A 15,887-nucleotide genomic window follows, 5' to 3' on the forward strand; every position below is an offset into this window, starting at 1 on the left:
CTAAGTGAAAAGTGCCACACCCGCCTTAACCCCCACTTTCTGATTGGCTAGTTGGTCTGTGACATCACTCGGACACTCCATTAGGTACACCGCCATTTTCAGCTGTACCTAATAACAGGCCAGTTCATTAGGGAAAAATCATGGCCAACGCTTAACTGAAAGTGAAAAGTGCCACACCCGCCCTCACCCCCACTTCCTGATTGGCTGTTTGATCTGTGACGTCATTCGGACACTCTATTAGGTACATCACCATTTTCAGGTTTGTTCCGGAAGATTCACGAGTGAGTGACAGACAGCGTTGCTGCTATGCCAGCCGACACACGTTATGCCGACATTGATGTTTTAATTTTGTATTTGTTGGATTGTAGTTGATGGTGTTATCATGCCGAATGTGTTTGTGTTTGAATAAAAGGGAGAAAAAAAATCTGTTCTTTTGGGGGACACCAACTCATATAACAACGTAAAACACGTCATATAAAGCAGTTAACCAAATGTCTGATTTTTATGTTTGGATTGACGAATTTAAAAACAAGGAATAAAACACCAGACAAGTTTTAACACAAATGTTTATTAAAATAACAGTAATAAAAGTAAATCTCGAACCAACAATCTAATGTGAAATTGCAGTAGATATATTGGATAACAATATTTAGGCATCTATATGCATATACTGGTTGAAGTTATATAAACTGAAAAAAAGAACGAATCACTTTAGGAATTTCACTCACGAGCCAACATTCTATTTTTTTTTTTTAGAGTTTGCTGTTTATTTGCAGCCAGTCGGAAATGCAGACGAGACGTTTCATTCAGCGTTTTTATTGAGAATTGGAGGTTTTGCAATCAGTTCCAAGTCGCTTGTGACAAATCTGCAGTCGCGAAACACAAAACGGCGCAACTTGCCTTACCATAACAGTCGTAACTCGAGACGGGGAGTAAGATAACATGGGAGCAACTTGAGGGGGACTCTTTACGCTGTAGCACATCCCAAATCACGTGACTTGGCGGCAGGACAATGGCTGAAGAAGTCATTCTAGAGAAAGGTTCCTCTTTCATGGAGCCTTTTAAAGGCGTCTTGTTGGCGTATTTGATACCAGAATTATGCTACGATGAGCTTTTTCTCAATCTCAATTTTCTACACGGTGAGTGACAAGTTTTGAATGCCATCAAGACTCTTAAAAGAATCGCGAGCAAGAGATTGTAAAATCTAAGAAACTACTCGCCCTGTTGAGAATATTGTATTTTAGATTATATGCAGTATATGATTGGTTTTTCATTATGTAGTCATTTTAAGCAGATTTACAAGCACTACTTACCTCGAATGCAAAACATCTCATTTTTTGAACTTTTGTGTTTCAGTACCATGTTTAAAGATTTTACTCAGCAAAGGCCTGGGGATTGGCATCATCCTGGGTTCAGTGATGGGTAAATCACTCAAATGCAAATACTGTATTTTAAAAAGTCTGAAAAACGTTGTCTGTTCATTTGATCCATTTTTTCCCAATGTTCCCAGTGAAGCTGCCTCAGATCTTGAAGATGATGGGTGCAAAGAGCGGCGAAGGCCTGAGCTTTCAGTCGGTGCTCCTCGAGCTGCTGGCCGTCACGGGAACGATGGCCTACAGTATCGCCAACAAGTTCCCCTTCAGGTGGGATCCTGCTCGGGCCAGAGGGTCACAGAGCCGCCATGCCTTATTAAAGGAACCGTTGTTGTTTGGGTTACGACAGCGCTTGGGGCGAGGCGCTCTTCCTCATGCTACAGACTGTCACCATCGGCTTCCTCATTCAGCACTATAGAGGGAGAGGTGGCAGAGGTGAGGCTAAACATGAGCAAGTCACAATTTTGTTTTGGAAACTACTGAGAAATTCCAATCATTGCACACTCTAATAAGACATGGGGGGGTTTAAAGTATTTTCAAGCTCCCTTCTTGTCTTTGACGTACAGTGCCAAAACACTGCAAAAGACGAATTTTTGAACGTGACTCACTTCAGACGAACTAGTCACCACATTATTGGGACAGCGAGTGCACACACTGCCCGGTTATCAAAGAGAGCATTGAGGATAAAAACGTTTTGGGGGGGAGCAAAGTCATATATATAAAAAAAAAAAAAAAAGTCACGTTAAGTGAGCAAATACTTATTTTGAGGGCTGAAAATGCCGATTTGTTTTTGGCAGGTTTCCTTTTTCTGATCATATACTTTGGTCTGCTGGTCGCCGTGCTGTCACCAGTCACCCCCAAGTCAGTGGTGACCACCTTGCAGGCCTCCAACATGCCTGCCATCATCGTCGGCAGGGTAGGCACACATCCACGCTAACCATGAAATTACATTTGGAAATAAAATCTAGATGTTGTGAGGGGAAAAAAAATAAAACATTTGGAGGGCTATTAAAGAATTGCTACTAAGTAAAAAAAAAAAAAACTAAAACTTAGAAGTCAAATGGTTCTGAGCGTCTCACAATTGCAAATGTCTTTTTGTGTTGCAGCTGATTCAGGCAGCCACTAACTTCCGCAACGGCCACACGGGCCAGTTGTCGGCCATTTCCATCTTCCTGCTGTTCGCTGGATCGCTGGCACGCATCTTCACCTCGCTGCAGGTAGCGGCCATTTTGTTTTCAAGGGCACTTTTGTCCCACTAGACCTGAATTGAATGGAACACTTCTGTCTGACGACACTACACATAAGAGGTTTAATTTGCATCTTCAGACAGGGAATCCTTTTTCACCTTGTTGCAGTTTTTTTTTCTTCTCCCACTGATGAACTTGTTGCACGTGTCTGCAGGAAACGGGCGACACCCTGATGGCCTTTACCTATGTCATCTCCTCGGCCTGCAACGGGATCCTCGCCCTGCAGGTTCTCTACTACTGGAACAGCTTGGCCGAGCGCAAGAAGAAGAAAAAGAAGAAGAAGAGAGAGTAGGCAAATAATCCATCCCCAATTACAGAGCAACACGCTCGCACTGTAAGGTATCCAGGAAACTTGACCAGAAACACAGCATGCCCCCCCTCCCAAAAAAAAAAGAAATCAACAAAATAACATTCCTTCAAGTTGGAAATGAATTCTGATTGTGATCATGAATAAAATTGTACAAAGTTTGAATCTGATTCGCTGTCTTTGTCCATCAGTTCTCTCGCTTATTTGACCGACTTGCGTTTTGTGAAGTGGCACGTGTTTCACATGTACCTTGCAAATAGGTTGTATTTATCATATCGCTTATCTGTGTGTGCGTGTGCATAAAGTAGGGTGGAGTAGTGCACTCTAAGCACATATCTTGATAACTGGAAAAATATTGATAATAGCAAATCTTGATAACTGGAAAAATATTGATGATTGGTGGAGTAGCACATGTTAAGTAATGTAAATAATGATAATTGTAAACATACAGTCCTTGCTCCCCCCCTGTGAATACCTGAGTTTATAAATTTGGCATCTTTTGAGGCTATAAAATGTGACGTTTTTCAGGACACTGTATAGTAGTATATTGAAATTGCTCAGGTGTCGTATTTGTAAAGGATATACAAGCTAATATTTGAAATAATTTGTGTCAGCACTTTTTTTTCCATTATCAGTCTTGTCCATCAAAGTAACAATGTAACAAAGGTACTATGAGATAAAAAATTGTATAAGTAACATATTAAACATTTCAATCTCATTGTGAAATATCCTAACTGTATTAATACATTTTTTCTTTTCAATTATTTATTTCAAAGTCAAGCCCTACAATGGCTAACCCTATTAAAATACTTTTTTTTTTTTTTTTTTAATCAAGACTTATTTTTTATGATTTACAAAACCTTGTTATCCAAGTATTCTGATTTAGTAGATAATATTCTTGTCGTATTGAGTACTCTCACGATCATGATTACATGTTGGCTATTTACAACGTGATTTGAGGTCCAACAAACAAGTGCGTGATAGTCGACTGAACTTTGAAATAGGTTTAATCATTGAAACGAAAAGAAGCGAAATGGCGGAGGTAAATCTTTTGCACAGTGGCACGTCTTTGCCTGATCCTTTTGAGGGGCTTTTGTTGGAGTATTTGCTGCCGCCGTCATGTTCCGACGCCTTTTTCCGGCGCTTCAAATTTACAGACGGTGAGTACAAGATGGAAAAACGCTAATGTGCTTTAATGATGCCGATGATTGCATGAAGAAGATCTGACCCAGAACCCTCCTCCCCCTCTTTCTAAATTAAAGTGCAAAAATAAGAGAAACTTTCTCTTACAGGGCCATGTCTGAAAATTCTGCTCAGCAAATGCCTTGGGACTGTCATCATCCTGGGGTCAATGTTTGGTATTGCGCCTAATTTCTTTTTGCTCTTTCAAGCGGCTACATTTTGAGTGTAAATGTTTCAAGGGATTAGTTTCAAATGAATGTATTCAGATTCCTTAACAAAAAGAATCCATACAATATTTGATTTTAATGGCGAATTCAATTGCTCGTGTGCCCTCTAGTGAAGCTTCCTCAGATCGTGAAGGTGATTGGCGCTAAGAACGCAGAGGGCGTCAGTTTCCTATCGGTATTGGGCGAGCTGCTGGCCATCACCGGATCTCTGGCCTACAGCGTGGCCTACAGCTTTCCCTTCAGGTGAGGCCCGAGACGACGTCAGGTAGCGCCTGCCGGACATCCACTCACCTATCGCGTCGCAGCGCCTGGGGCGAAGCGCTCTTCGTTATGCTGCAGACGGTCGTCATCGGCTTCCTCATCCAATACTACAGTGGAAGAACTGGCAGAGGTGAGATGAAATGAAACATCGTCATTTTATGGTAATTTAAAAAAAAAAAAAAAAAAAGCCTTACCGTTCTCAGAGGTCGAAGGTTAGGGGTCAGGGTGAAGGATCAGAGGTCAAGGTTTGTGGGTCAAAGCTCAGGGGCCAAGAGTCATACTTTTTTTATCGAGTCATACATGGTCATTTAAAAAGCCCTACTAAATATATACATGGTCTTTTTTTTTTAAACCTTACTTCACATTAGCTTTAAAAAAAAAAAAAGCCGTACTATAAATGGGCATATTTTTTTACTTTAAAAAAGCCTTTCCAGGCTTTATTAATTTATAAAAAAAAAAATTTACAAAAAATGTCTAAATAAGCCCCTCCCTAAACATGGTCTATAATTTTTTTTTTAACGTTTTTTTTCTGAAAAGCGTTGCCATCTATTTATGCATTAGCTTTTTTTTTTTTTAACCCTTACTACACTTGGTCTTTTTATTTTAATTAAAAAGCTTTACTAATAAAGAGTTGCTCTTTTTGGTCATACAGCACTGTTTGTCCAAATTGAAGTTGTGGGTCTGGCGCCCTCTGCTGGTCACTACTATTCCTCCCTTATTCGTGCATCTTGTGTGCGTGAAGGTGTGCTGTTTGCGCTGCTCTACTTGGGCGTGCTGTCGTTTTTGCTGACCCCACTGGCCCCCGCCACAGTGCTTACGGCCATGCAGGCCTCCAACATGCCCGCCATCATCGTGAGCAGGGTCAGGCAAAACGTCACCCGGACTGACCTGTTGAGCTTTTTCCTCCTTTTTTTTTCTTTAATCATGTGTGCAGGTTATTCAGGCGGCCACCAACTTTCGCAATGGACACACGGGCCAGTTGTCCGCGCTTACTGTCATTATTTTGTTTGCTGGCTCACTGGCACGCATCTTCACCTCAGTGCAGGTAAATGTCATGTCATTTAAATATTATACTTTTTTCTCAGTAAAGCTCTAAAATTAGTTCACTATACATATGACGCCACATTTGTTATGCCAGTCTGAGGTCATTTCAATCCTCTACGGATTTCTTAATTTTTTAATGCATGACTTTTGCATCCTCAGGAAACAGGCGACACCCTGCTGGTGGTCACTTATGTGGTGTCGGTGGCCTGCAACGGCCTCGTTGTCGCGCAGGTGCTCTACTACTGGAAGTCCACCGAAAGGTTCCTACAAAACCAGCGGGAGCAGATACACCCTGTCGATGTTGTCCCAATCCCGATCAACACTTGCCCGACAGAATTTAAAGTCCATGCAAAGGTTTGCGGGTCCATATAGCACGCAGCACTATTCTGAGGACTGGGAAGTGCGCAAAGCTGTGCAGATGATCAGCTTGGTGGACTCGGCCGTCTTGCAAGCCACGGAGGTGACGGACGCCATTTTACAGCTGCTCCAAGGACTTCAAGGCGGCATGGACAAGTACTTCAGGGACAACAAGAACCTGAAAAGAGCCTTCAAGAAGGAAGTGGTGGCTCGTATCAAAGAGGCGGCCAACGTGCTGAATGACGGCGTAGTGGAGCTTAACGCTATCAGGCAGGAGCTCCAGAAGGCCATCGGGAACTTTTAAACGTGTTTGTCAGTGATAAATCTGGATTAGTTTGAAGGGCAGGAGCAAAAACTGCATCAAACGTCACTTACCTTTTGTAAATGGAACTCGTCCTTTTCATCGCTGTCATTCTTTTGTGCCAATTTTGATTGCTCTCCCATAAAGTGGCGATTTCAGGATTACATTTAAGCACCGCTAGTATACTGTCTTTATGTTTATATGTAGATTGAGAAAAACATTTTCTATGTTAATGAGAAATGTTCACTACTGCATGTGCGTGACCAGTCAAACAGGCGGCAAATGTCCCACTCACCACTTGTGACCATCAACCTGCTCAAGTAGTTTCCTGCAAAAGAGAAGCAGACCATCATTTCATTACATATATTCATATACATTGAGTGGCTCATAAAGACAAAAAAAAACTACAACTCAACTATTTGCAAAATTCACACAAAAACAGGGCTTAATACAATCTTGATTAGTTTATAAAAAGTGTACACACACACACACACACACACACACACACATACACATACATCTCACACACACACAGCTCTTTGTACTAAACTTTTAAGTCAGCCTCGGCGCTTCCATGACAACCACTTGTTGAAGCCTCGCTGCCTGTTGCTAGGTGACTGGAGCTACTGGACCAGAAAATCCCTCCATTGACACCCCCCAACACACACACCAAACCCCCAACCACCCCCCATGGTCTCCAGCCATAACAACACTGTCATTTATCATTAATTTGACATGATTTTTAATTAATTCTAGCCTCAAATCTACTCAAAGAGTTCTACATGCCGGACTAGCATAAAAATTAGTAAATAACTAAAAATAAAGTAAACTCTTTAGTGTTTCATAAGTTGGTCAGTGTGAGAAAAAGTAGACGGCCAGCTTGTAAGACATAAACATAACCGTAATTGGTATTTCCTTATCAAATGGAACATTTCAGACTAGTTTGTCAATGACATCTGCAATGATATAATGGCAGTCAAAGTGGTGTCCTTAGATGCACTTTTTCCTGTCGGAACGGCGACTTTTTGTTTTCTTCATCATTTCCACAGCTATTTACAAAAACTGCGGGGCGGGGGTAATACATTTCGTCATACTTGAAAGTTTGCAAATGTTTCAAAAATAAAAACTCCATTGGAGAAGTTTGGAATACTTTTGGCTGGAACAACCCCCCCCCCCCCTCCCCCAGTCTCTCTTTTTCCCGACCTCCGTCCCCTCCCCTCGCCGACCGATTAGCCGGTGCAAGGGTTCTGGCCCATTTCCATGTGAAAGGCGGCGGTCGGTGAAAGGGTTAAGCCTGTGAGGACCAAGCAAAGCAGAAAGCAGCCCTCATTTTCTGCACAGCGGGGGGGCCGGGAGATGGGAACAAAGACGCCTGAGGGAGGAGCGGAGACTCCGGCTTTACTATATGCACCTGCGTGCTGAAAGACGGCGGACAATGCGCCTCCGAAACGGCCAATTACGCGCGGGACATCCACCACATTTGTGTGCGCGAGCGCGCGCGTGCACACAGCGTGTGCGTGTGTTTGGGTGGGTGTATGTTCGTTGGGGGAGAAAGTGAATTTTAAAGAGGACAAAGATAAGAAAGTAAAGCTTTAAATCATTCCCGCCAGCACCGCCCCCCCCCCAATCCCCCAATTCACCGACATGTTCCCATGAAGCCAAGGCGATGACTATACGTCATCCGCCATGTCGCGAAATGACGTCATGTTTAAAGTGCCAATACATACACACGTGGACAAAATCGTTGTGACCCCTCTGGTAAAGAAAGAAAACTCCACATTTTTCACAGAAGTAAAGAGAATCTAACAAACAATTAATTGAAACTAAATAAATAAAAATTCACCAATGGAGATAAGGCATTTGTGTTGAATAATTCGACAGAATCATTTAAAAATATCGTGATACTGTTTTTTATGTACACATTGCCAAAGCAAACTCGAGAGGCTTTAAACTACATAAACACAAAATAAGTATATATGTCATCCAAAGATTTTCTTTTATAAAAAATATTTAAATTTCGACGACAAACGTCATGACATCTTAGAAGATTCCAAAGACCCAAAGGTTTAACATAGCACCAGTTAATAATAAATCACACACTCAAATCAGTTCGATTCACAGACAGGTTTGATTAACTAGTCAACAAAACCTGCCAGTCTAAAAAAACGAGATTGAATCAACATAGTTTTACTCCTCTGTTGCAAAAACCCTGCAACAAACACAATGCCACTTTCAAAATCATGAACAAATAATATTTTTTTATTACCTGAGAAAAGGCGCAGAGCAGTTGTTCGCCATCTTGTTGCATATGGCCATTTTGCACCACACTTAATGGAAGGCACTTAATAGAGGCCTGACACCATAAACGAACACAAACCGAAAAACAAACTACATTTATTGTCATATACGTTGGGCGTAATCTTGCTGCGACAGTAGTTCAAAAATGGCGCCACTTCCGGGAATGGGCGTCACTAACACGCCACCCTTCATGGTTGGCGCCCTCTCACGGCTAGTTGCGGGAACAGCAACTGTACAGAACTTTTACAAAAAAATGTTTTAAAAAGAATGAAGCCGGTGTCTAGAATGGCTTTTTAAGAACTTGACTTAAGGCTTTTGTATCGTAACTCTTAAATTAAAAACACTTTTTTTTTTAGGAGAACGTATTGGCAGACTTTTCGACTTTCCCACCTTATTTTACATATTTTAAACATATTTCAGTCAAAGTAAAAAAAAAAAAAATCTACAATATAAGAATATTTGTTAAATAAATATTTAGCTCCGGGCTACATAGAATGTGAATCACACAAATACTCATCATTTGTAGAGAATAGAAAACAATATGCCCGTTTCTATTGTTATACACGTAAATAATAAGACACCACTGAGACTTAACTTTTTATTAATAGTCATGAGAAGTAATAACGATTTTTTTAATCAAAAAGGCAACAAGACTCTTAGTATAAGAGCCTATAATGTGTACATTATTTACAAAAACGCTAAATACAGTAACTAAGCCTCACAATTGTTTCTACAGAAAGGATAAAAATCAATTAAAAAAGTAAACATGACATTTAAAAAATGTACAAAATATCGTTAGTAATGATGTAGACAAACCAAATGTAGGTCCATAGCAGCAGCTACTGTACAGTATATACACACACGCTTGCGTACTGTATATGGAAGCCAACAGTTTGGGGGGGGACTCATTTGGGGGAGAAGAAAAAAAAAAACACGTACACTTGATGGTTGACAGCAGCAATTCCCAACCAAATTATCCAATTTTACATGGAAATTGCGTGTGTGGGGGGGTGGGATCTTTTGTGCAATGAGTTAATTGATGATTATTTGCAGAGTGTATTCTTTTGATGCTATGCCGTGGGATTATTCTAATTCCAGCAAGGTTAGATCCATTTGGTTTGGAAAATGACTGTGGGCCATGGGTGAAGTTAAACAGCAACGTTAGCAGGATACATCATCTTTACACATTCAAACTAATTGATAGGCGTGGAGAGGAAGGGCGAGACAAGTGCTTCGCCACCCTTGCAGTAAAGCTACTCAAAAGGAGTATTTCCAAATTCATCTATTTTGTCTTCAAAAGCAAAAAAATATATATAGAAGCACAAAGAATCAATCTAAAAGTGTATTAAAAACATCGTACAATGCCGAATGAAGACACCCCAAAGGAGCGGCATTGGCCGAGAGTGCAGACTGTCCCGTGCAGTTCTACTAGATGTGTGTTAGGGGTACAGTGCCGGTGAGGTAGTGCTGCTGGACGCCGCCGTAGCCCCTGGGAGCGCCCCCCCCCGCCGGGTCGCCGCCGTCGCCGCCCCCTGGGATGTACATGCTGATCATGTCCCGCAGGTCGCCCTGCAGGGGCCCCCGGTGGTGGGTGGGCGTCGGGGGGGAGTGAGACACGGCTTCCGCTTTCACCATGGACATGGGGACCGGGCTGGGCTGCTGGGGGCTGCTGCTGTACGACATCGGGCTGTGCATGGGAGATTTTGGTTATAATAGTTGGCAACGGTACATGCAAAAAAGGATCCAAAATATACATATATATATGTGTGTACTCTGCTTTTATCCACTGCTGCGGTTTAGTGTGTCACTAGTGTGCTCATTTACAATAGCCCGTCTGTGACCTTTAACAATATATTTTTTTCTATATACAGTGCTTACAAATGAACAATTGATTATAGAGTAGTCAGGGAAAGGCTTTTATTGGCGTGAGGTCTATTTGATTGAGTTAACTTTAATGCATTTCGTGAAAAAAATAGAAATAATTTATACATGTAAGCAGCAGCATAGATTTCCACACATTGGATGGGGCCCTTTTTTGGAGGGAGGTACCATTTGCTTTTCTACCAATAAGAGGTACTCTTACACTTTCTCAGCTGCAGAGCTTATCAGATGACTGATATTAGTGGTGAGGCGTTTATGGAGAGGTCTTTATTTGCACATATGCAGTTAAATGTTACATGAATATGACATTTATATTCAAGTGCAGAGAGTAGCAGGTGCGTATTAGGGGTACGCGTTGAGGCAGCACTGAAGCATTGTGGGTACACGGACCACACACGCAAGCATCAAGTGTTCCTGATCAGAATTCCAGACACAGCCTGGATGAGTAAGGTGCAATCCAACAAGCAGGATACACTAGTTGCCACCTCTTTGAAGTACTTAAAATCACTTATAAAAAAAAAACTTTCAAATATACAATATTTTGATTAAAAAAACGTTTGAAATTTTGGGATAAATATTAGTGCAATATTTTCTCCAAAGGCTCCAAAAGATCCAAGGTTGAATGAACAGTTCTGCATTTATTTTGTTCTAAATATAGGTAACTTTTTTTCCGCATCCTGTATATGAATCGTCACTGAAGACTGTGTGGGTGCCAAAAAGATCCCTTCAGATAGATTGTGTATTTTAGGTGGTATATCTTGTTTTGTTTTTTTAAACATGTGAAAAACAAGACTGAATGGACAAAATGTCACTTAAGATGTTTGTTAAAAAACGAAAAGATTAATGCGTTACATAAATTACGTTTTAAAATGTAGAAAAATCTATACAAGACAAAAAAAAAAAATATTCATATCATACAATGTAGAACTTATTTGCATACATTTCTTAAAATGTCTCAAACATTAGATGACATTCTTCCCCGTCAGCCTTTTTAAGATTTTAAAACAAAAGTTTTGAGATTTCTTTGCTTACATAGATTTTTATTTTCACGACATTTGTCGATCTTATAATGAAAAACCTTTCCCGCATATTAAAAAATATCCCCCCCCCCCCAAACACTGACGCTCTTTCCAATTAGTAACGCATTTGACGGTGAGCTCACCTGTACGAGTTGTTTCCGTTCATGTAAGTCTGAGCGGCGGTCATGGCGGGGGGGTACTGGAGGGCCGACAGGTCGTAGCGGTGCAGCTGCTGCGTGTAGCCGAGCGCTTCGCCCTGCATCCCGGCGTAGCCACCCGCGGGGCCCCATCCGTAGCTCTCCATCCTTGGGCTGGCGCCCTGGCCTTGCGCAGTCACCAGCAGGTTGCCCGCAGCCAGCGGGTACTTGGGCACTTGTACCGCGTCCTTCTTGAGCGCCGGCTTACTCTTGCGCCGGGGCTTGTACTTGTAGTCCGGGTACTCCTTCATGTGCACGGCCCGCAGCCGCTTGGCCTCGTCGATGAACGGCCGCTTCTCGGCGTCGCTCAGCAGCTTCCACTCTGCTCCCAGCCGCTTGCTGATCTCGGAGTTGTGCATTTTGGGGTTCTCTTGGGCCATTTTGCGCCTCTGACCGCGAGACCACACCATGAATGCGTTCATGGGCCGCTTGACCTTATCCATAGGGTCACCTCCGCCGGGAGCCTGGAGGGCGCTTTTGGAGCCCGGGTGAGGCACGCCGTTGCCCGGGGTCATGCTGCCCGGAGGGACCGGTGACATGCCTTGCGCCGCGTGGTGCACCGGCTGCCCGCCGGGCTTCAACTCGTGTTCCATCATACTGTACATGTCGACGCTCAGGATGAAGGTTCGAACGACAACGAATGTTTACCTCTTTTGGGGATCGCCGTGCACCTGGCCGGCAAAGTCCACCTGGTGTTCCCGCAGCTCGCGCGGGAGCACCGGGTGAACTGAATTAACTTATTAGTCTTGACGCCTACTGGTCAGCCGTTTTCTTCAAATCCGTCCAAAAACACGCGCAACTTTGTTATGTCGTTTTTTTTTTTTTAAAGCAGGCGCTTCGAAGATGAAATGCATAAATAAATAAATAAATACTTGGCTCTCTTCGTCGCAACTTGTTATTCTGAACCACTTGTTGTTCGAGTGCGCCCTCCCGATTCAAGCCCAACTTGCACCCCCACCCCACCCCGGCTCAATCCTTTTCTCCAGCCGGCCTCTAACCGACCAATCAGGAGTGAGCGCGACTATTAGCATCTCAAAGACTTTTTAGGGAGAAAGCAGAGCGAGCCAATATCTTAATAAGGGTGAAATGAGGAGAGTTGCACAAGCTACACTTAAAAAAAATGAAAACAAAAATCAATCAGTCAATCTTTCATAACTAATGTCAACTAGCTTTTCTTTGAATTGGAAAACAGGATCCACAGACTGGGTAGCAAGGGAAGGCAGAAAGGAAAAATCCCCAAAAGCCAGACAGGGGAGTACAAATATTTTCTTCCAAGGTTTGAAAAATCAAAGAAATGTCATTGTATAAACAGTGGCACCTTGAGATACAATCACGTTGCTGAAGTTTTGCTTTGACTTGTGACCAGAAAATTGAGGTATGAGTTGGTGTATGGTGACAGTCAACTCAAATTATGAAGACAATTACAAGCTGTCTTAAGAATGCTGCTAGCTTAATGCTAACACATAATTGAAAAGGCTATTGAGGGGGCTAAAGGTCAGCATAGCAACTAATATTTTGCAAATGGAGCTGCAACACATGTCGACAGACAATACTCAAGCACACAAGAACTACTCTAGAACTAGGACTATTCGTTATCCTCTGCTATTAAAATAACTTAGTGAGACAAAAGGAACTTAGATAGGAAATACAAATGAGACTAAATTTTAAAGATGACTATAGAAAATCATAAAAATGAAACAAGTACACAAAAACTACAAATCAAGATAGGCTAATGAATTGAAATTGAAACAACCTAAAATAACTGAAAATACGGTAATGATGTTAACATGAAATCATACAAATTCCAAATACAACAAAAATAAAAATAAGCAGTATAAAAAACTACCCAATATCTAATGCATTTAATTATTATACTGTAGAAACAAAAATAACTGCCATAAAAAAATTCACATAAATACTACATAAAATGCAATGAAATAAAATGTATACACAAATAAAAGCTTAAATGGACATTTGATAGGTAACATTAACCTCCAACATCAGTTGGACCAGCCAGGACATCACTCGTTATGTATGTACTATTATGACTTTTCAGGAAGTTTTCAGAGTACTTTTCTGCCCCCTAGAGGCTGAACTTTACAGTATGCAGGAAAAACAAAGAGATAAACCCAATCTAAATTTTATTGCTCCTTCAAAAATGGATGCTGCGTCACACGACTTGCTTTTGCATTAATAGCATGACTCCTGACTCCCATGTGACGGAACTCACCGGATGGTTGGGAGGGGTCACTAGTGTGCGGTGTTGATGGAAAGGAGGGGAAATGTGAAGGAACAGAAATTAAGTGGGGATGAAATCAATAAGTAAGGATGGCCGCGATGATGGAGGCCGAAATGGAGGAGGGATGAAAAGGATGAAGGGATGGATGAGGAAGGGGGAGCAGCGGTGTGTGTATGTGTGTGTGGGGGGGGTGATTTGAGGGTGACAGGCCTCCCTGAATAGGCCTCTATTCTCCCCTCTGCTGGCTCCTCTTCTCATGCAAAGCAGGCCCCCGTTCAGCCTCCCAGCCATCCGTCACACAACAGAAAGAGCCTGGCAGACCCTTTACGAGCCTCCCACTCCGCATAATCCCCCCACCCAGCACCCAACAGGGGGTGACAGGGGTGTGTGTGATGGGCCAGTAGGGGGGATGGGTGTGCATGGGGCGTAGCCTTGAAAGAAGGAGAAGAAGAAGGGGCCACCTAGAACGACAGCACATTTCGCTCTGCGCTTACCAACACATGTAGGAAATTGTGGCATTCATAATGACATTCAAATTAAGTGAAATTACTCACCATTCCACATGGCAGGTCATAGCATGGTGGGCCAAATGTCTACAGTGGAAAGTAGTAGACGTTAAAGTAATTGCCGTGTAAAACGAAGGAAAAGTACTCATCACGCCACGTAGTTTGACGGAATGCTAATGGGCGAAATGCTCAATATATATAAAAAAGTACATTTAAAAGTGAAGTCAGTGCCCAAATTTTCTTTCCAATATGTTGTATGCAGTCCCACTAGTCTAAAAACGGTATTCTAGTTAATATTGAGTTTGCAGAATATGAATGAAGCAGAGGATTGAGCAATTGTGGTGTGATTTTAAGTCGACGGCAAGTGGCAAAATGGCCTCCCCGAGAGATGGATGAAAAGAGGTGGATTTTTGTCGTTCATAATCTGCCAACTTTACATAATATTAATCATAATACTGTGTTTAGACTAGTGGGGCAGGACACAACATTAAACGACTCCTGCCTGCACAATAAAACTAACCAAAAAAGTAAAACAACTTATTGGATGTTGTCTATGTTTGCTATAACTTTAGTCGATTTAGTCCTCCCAGTTGCTACAAAATAATAAAATGGTTTGATTTGCCATCATTCTCTTTCACATTGTATGCCATTTTGTGCAAATATAATGCGTATGTGTACAATTAGGTAAAACCACTCTGCATTCACGTTGGGGTTGTCGTTGTTGATTGTATGGGGAATTAGCGCCCCCTTTTGGAGTTTGTTCACATCTGCAGAAGTATTAGGAGCCACGGAATAAACCCGACCGATTGTACGCAACTCCGCTTGCAGGCAAATTGTTTCGCCAAATATAACAGTGAACAATTTTGCTATTCTTGTGAACTTTGACGGTGTTGACGAAGTTCTTTCTCAATTGGAAGTCATTTTAATGAAGAGCAGCCCCCTCCAGTGGTGAAATTAATATTGTTTGAAATGGCTTCTCATAAGGCAGGTTTCAGCTCGGTCGTAACTTTGTTCGACGTCGCCCTGCTTTAGAAGGAATTATGTTATCTTAGTACCATATGCAAATGTTAAGTCGATTGCTGTGTTTCTTGTGAAACGATAGTCAGCGTCACAGTCCTCCACGACTGCAACGTTTAAAAATTAATTTGGGGCGTGACGGTTACAAAGATAGGCGGCTCGGTGGCGCACTTGGGTAGCACGTCCGCCTCACAGTTAGGAGGGTGCGGGTTCGATTCCACCTCCGGCCCTCCCTGTGTGGAGTTTGCATGTTCTCCCCGGGCCCGCGTGGGTTTTCTCCGGGCACTCCGGTTTCCTCCCACATCCCAAAAACATGCTTGGTAGGCTGATTGAGCACTCCAAATTGTCCCTAGGTGTGAGTGTGAGTGCAAATGGTTGTTTGTCTCTGTGTGCCCTGCGATTGGCTGGCAACCGGTTCAGGGTGTCCCCCG

At 42.4% G+C, this 15,887-nt stretch overlaps 3 protein-coding genes across 3 annotated transcripts; 2 read left to right on the forward strand and 1 right to left on the reverse strand.

Annotated features, from left to right (window-relative positions):
• The first annotated feature begins 977 nt into the window (after window positions 1–977).
• Window positions 978–3,092, forward strand: mpdu1b (mannose-P-dolichol utilization defect 1b). Its single transcript, XM_061294382.1, has 7 exons — window positions 978–1,139; window positions 1,357–1,422; window positions 1,511–1,643; window positions 1,723–1,808; window positions 2,171–2,289; window positions 2,480–2,590; window positions 2,775–3,092. Exons 1-7 carry the CDS (start codon window positions 1,013–1,015, stop codon window positions 2,910–2,912), a joined length of 780 nt encoding a protein of 259 aa, XP_061150366.1. The 5' UTR covers window positions 978–1,012; the 3' UTR covers window positions 2,913–3,092.
• Window positions 3,093–3,960: 868 nt separating this feature from the next.
• On the forward strand, window positions 3,961–6,302 carry LOC133155794 (mannose-P-dolichol utilization defect 1 protein-like). The gene is made up of 8 exons (XM_061281387.1): window positions 3,961–4,087; window positions 4,220–4,285; window positions 4,447–4,579; window positions 4,642–4,727; window positions 5,340–5,458; window positions 5,532–5,642; window positions 5,801–5,941; window positions 5,985–6,302. The coding sequence occupies exons 1-8, from the start codon at window positions 3,961–3,963 to the stop codon at window positions 6,300–6,302; spliced, it is 1,101 nt and encodes a 366-aa protein (XP_061137371.1).
• Window positions 6,303–9,210: 2,908 nt separating this feature from the next.
• sox19b (SRY-box transcription factor 19b) lies at window positions 9,211–12,587 on the reverse strand. The gene is made up of 2 exons (XM_061294353.1): window positions 11,641–12,587; window positions 9,211–10,284 (listed from the first exon to the last, which is right to left on the reverse strand). Exons 1-2 carry the CDS (start codon window positions 12,297–12,299, stop codon window positions 10,026–10,028), a joined length of 918 nt encoding a protein of 305 aa, XP_061150337.1. The 5' UTR covers window positions 12,300–12,587; the 3' UTR covers window positions 9,211–10,025.
• Between the last annotated feature and the right edge of the window lie 3,300 nt (window positions 12,588–15,887).

Source organism: Syngnathus typhle, linkage group LG1 (genome assembly GCF_033458585.1).
Source record: "Syngnathus typhle isolate RoL2023-S1 ecotype Sweden linkage group LG1, RoL_Styp_1.0, whole genome shotgun sequence".
NCBI classification, from domain to species: domain Eukaryota; kingdom Metazoa; phylum Chordata; class Actinopteri; order Syngnathiformes; family Syngnathidae; genus Syngnathus; species Syngnathus typhle.

Excerpts from the sequence above, each read along its gene's own strand:
- sox19b (XM_061294353.1), bottom strand. The coding sequence starts at position 12,299 with ATGTACAGTATGATGGAACACGAGTTGAAGCCCGGCGGGCAGCCGGTG. Across the intron at positions 10,285-11,640 it reads AACGGAAACAACTCGTACAG|CCCGATGTCGTACAGCAGCA; the intron begins GTGAGCTCACCG and ends TCCCATGCACAG.
- mpdu1b (XM_061294382.1), top strand. The coding sequence starts at position 1,013 with ATGGCTGAAGAAGTCATTCTAGAGAAAGGTTCCTCTTTCATGGAGCCT. Across the intron at positions 1,140-1,356 it reads CAATCTCAATTTTCTACACG|TACCATGTTTAAAGATTTTA; the intron begins GTGAGTGACAAG and ends TTTGTGTTTCAG. Across the intron at positions 2,290-2,479 it reads CTGCCATCATCGTCGGCAGG|CTGATTCAGGCAGCCACTAA; the intron begins GTAGGCACACAT and ends TTTGTGTTGCAG.
- LOC133155794 (XM_061281387.1), top strand. The coding sequence starts at position 3,961 with ATGGCGGAGGTAAATCTTTTGCACAGTGGCACGTCTTTGCCTGATCCT. Across the intron at positions 4,728-5,339 it reads CAGTGGAAGAACTGGCAGAG|GTGTGCTGTTTGCGCTGCTC; the intron begins GTGAGATGAAAT and ends GTGTGCGTGAAG. Across the intron at positions 5,942-5,984 it reads AGCAGATACACCCTGTCGAT|TCCATGCAAAGGTTTGCGGG; the intron begins GTTGTCCCAATC and ends CAGAATTTAAAG.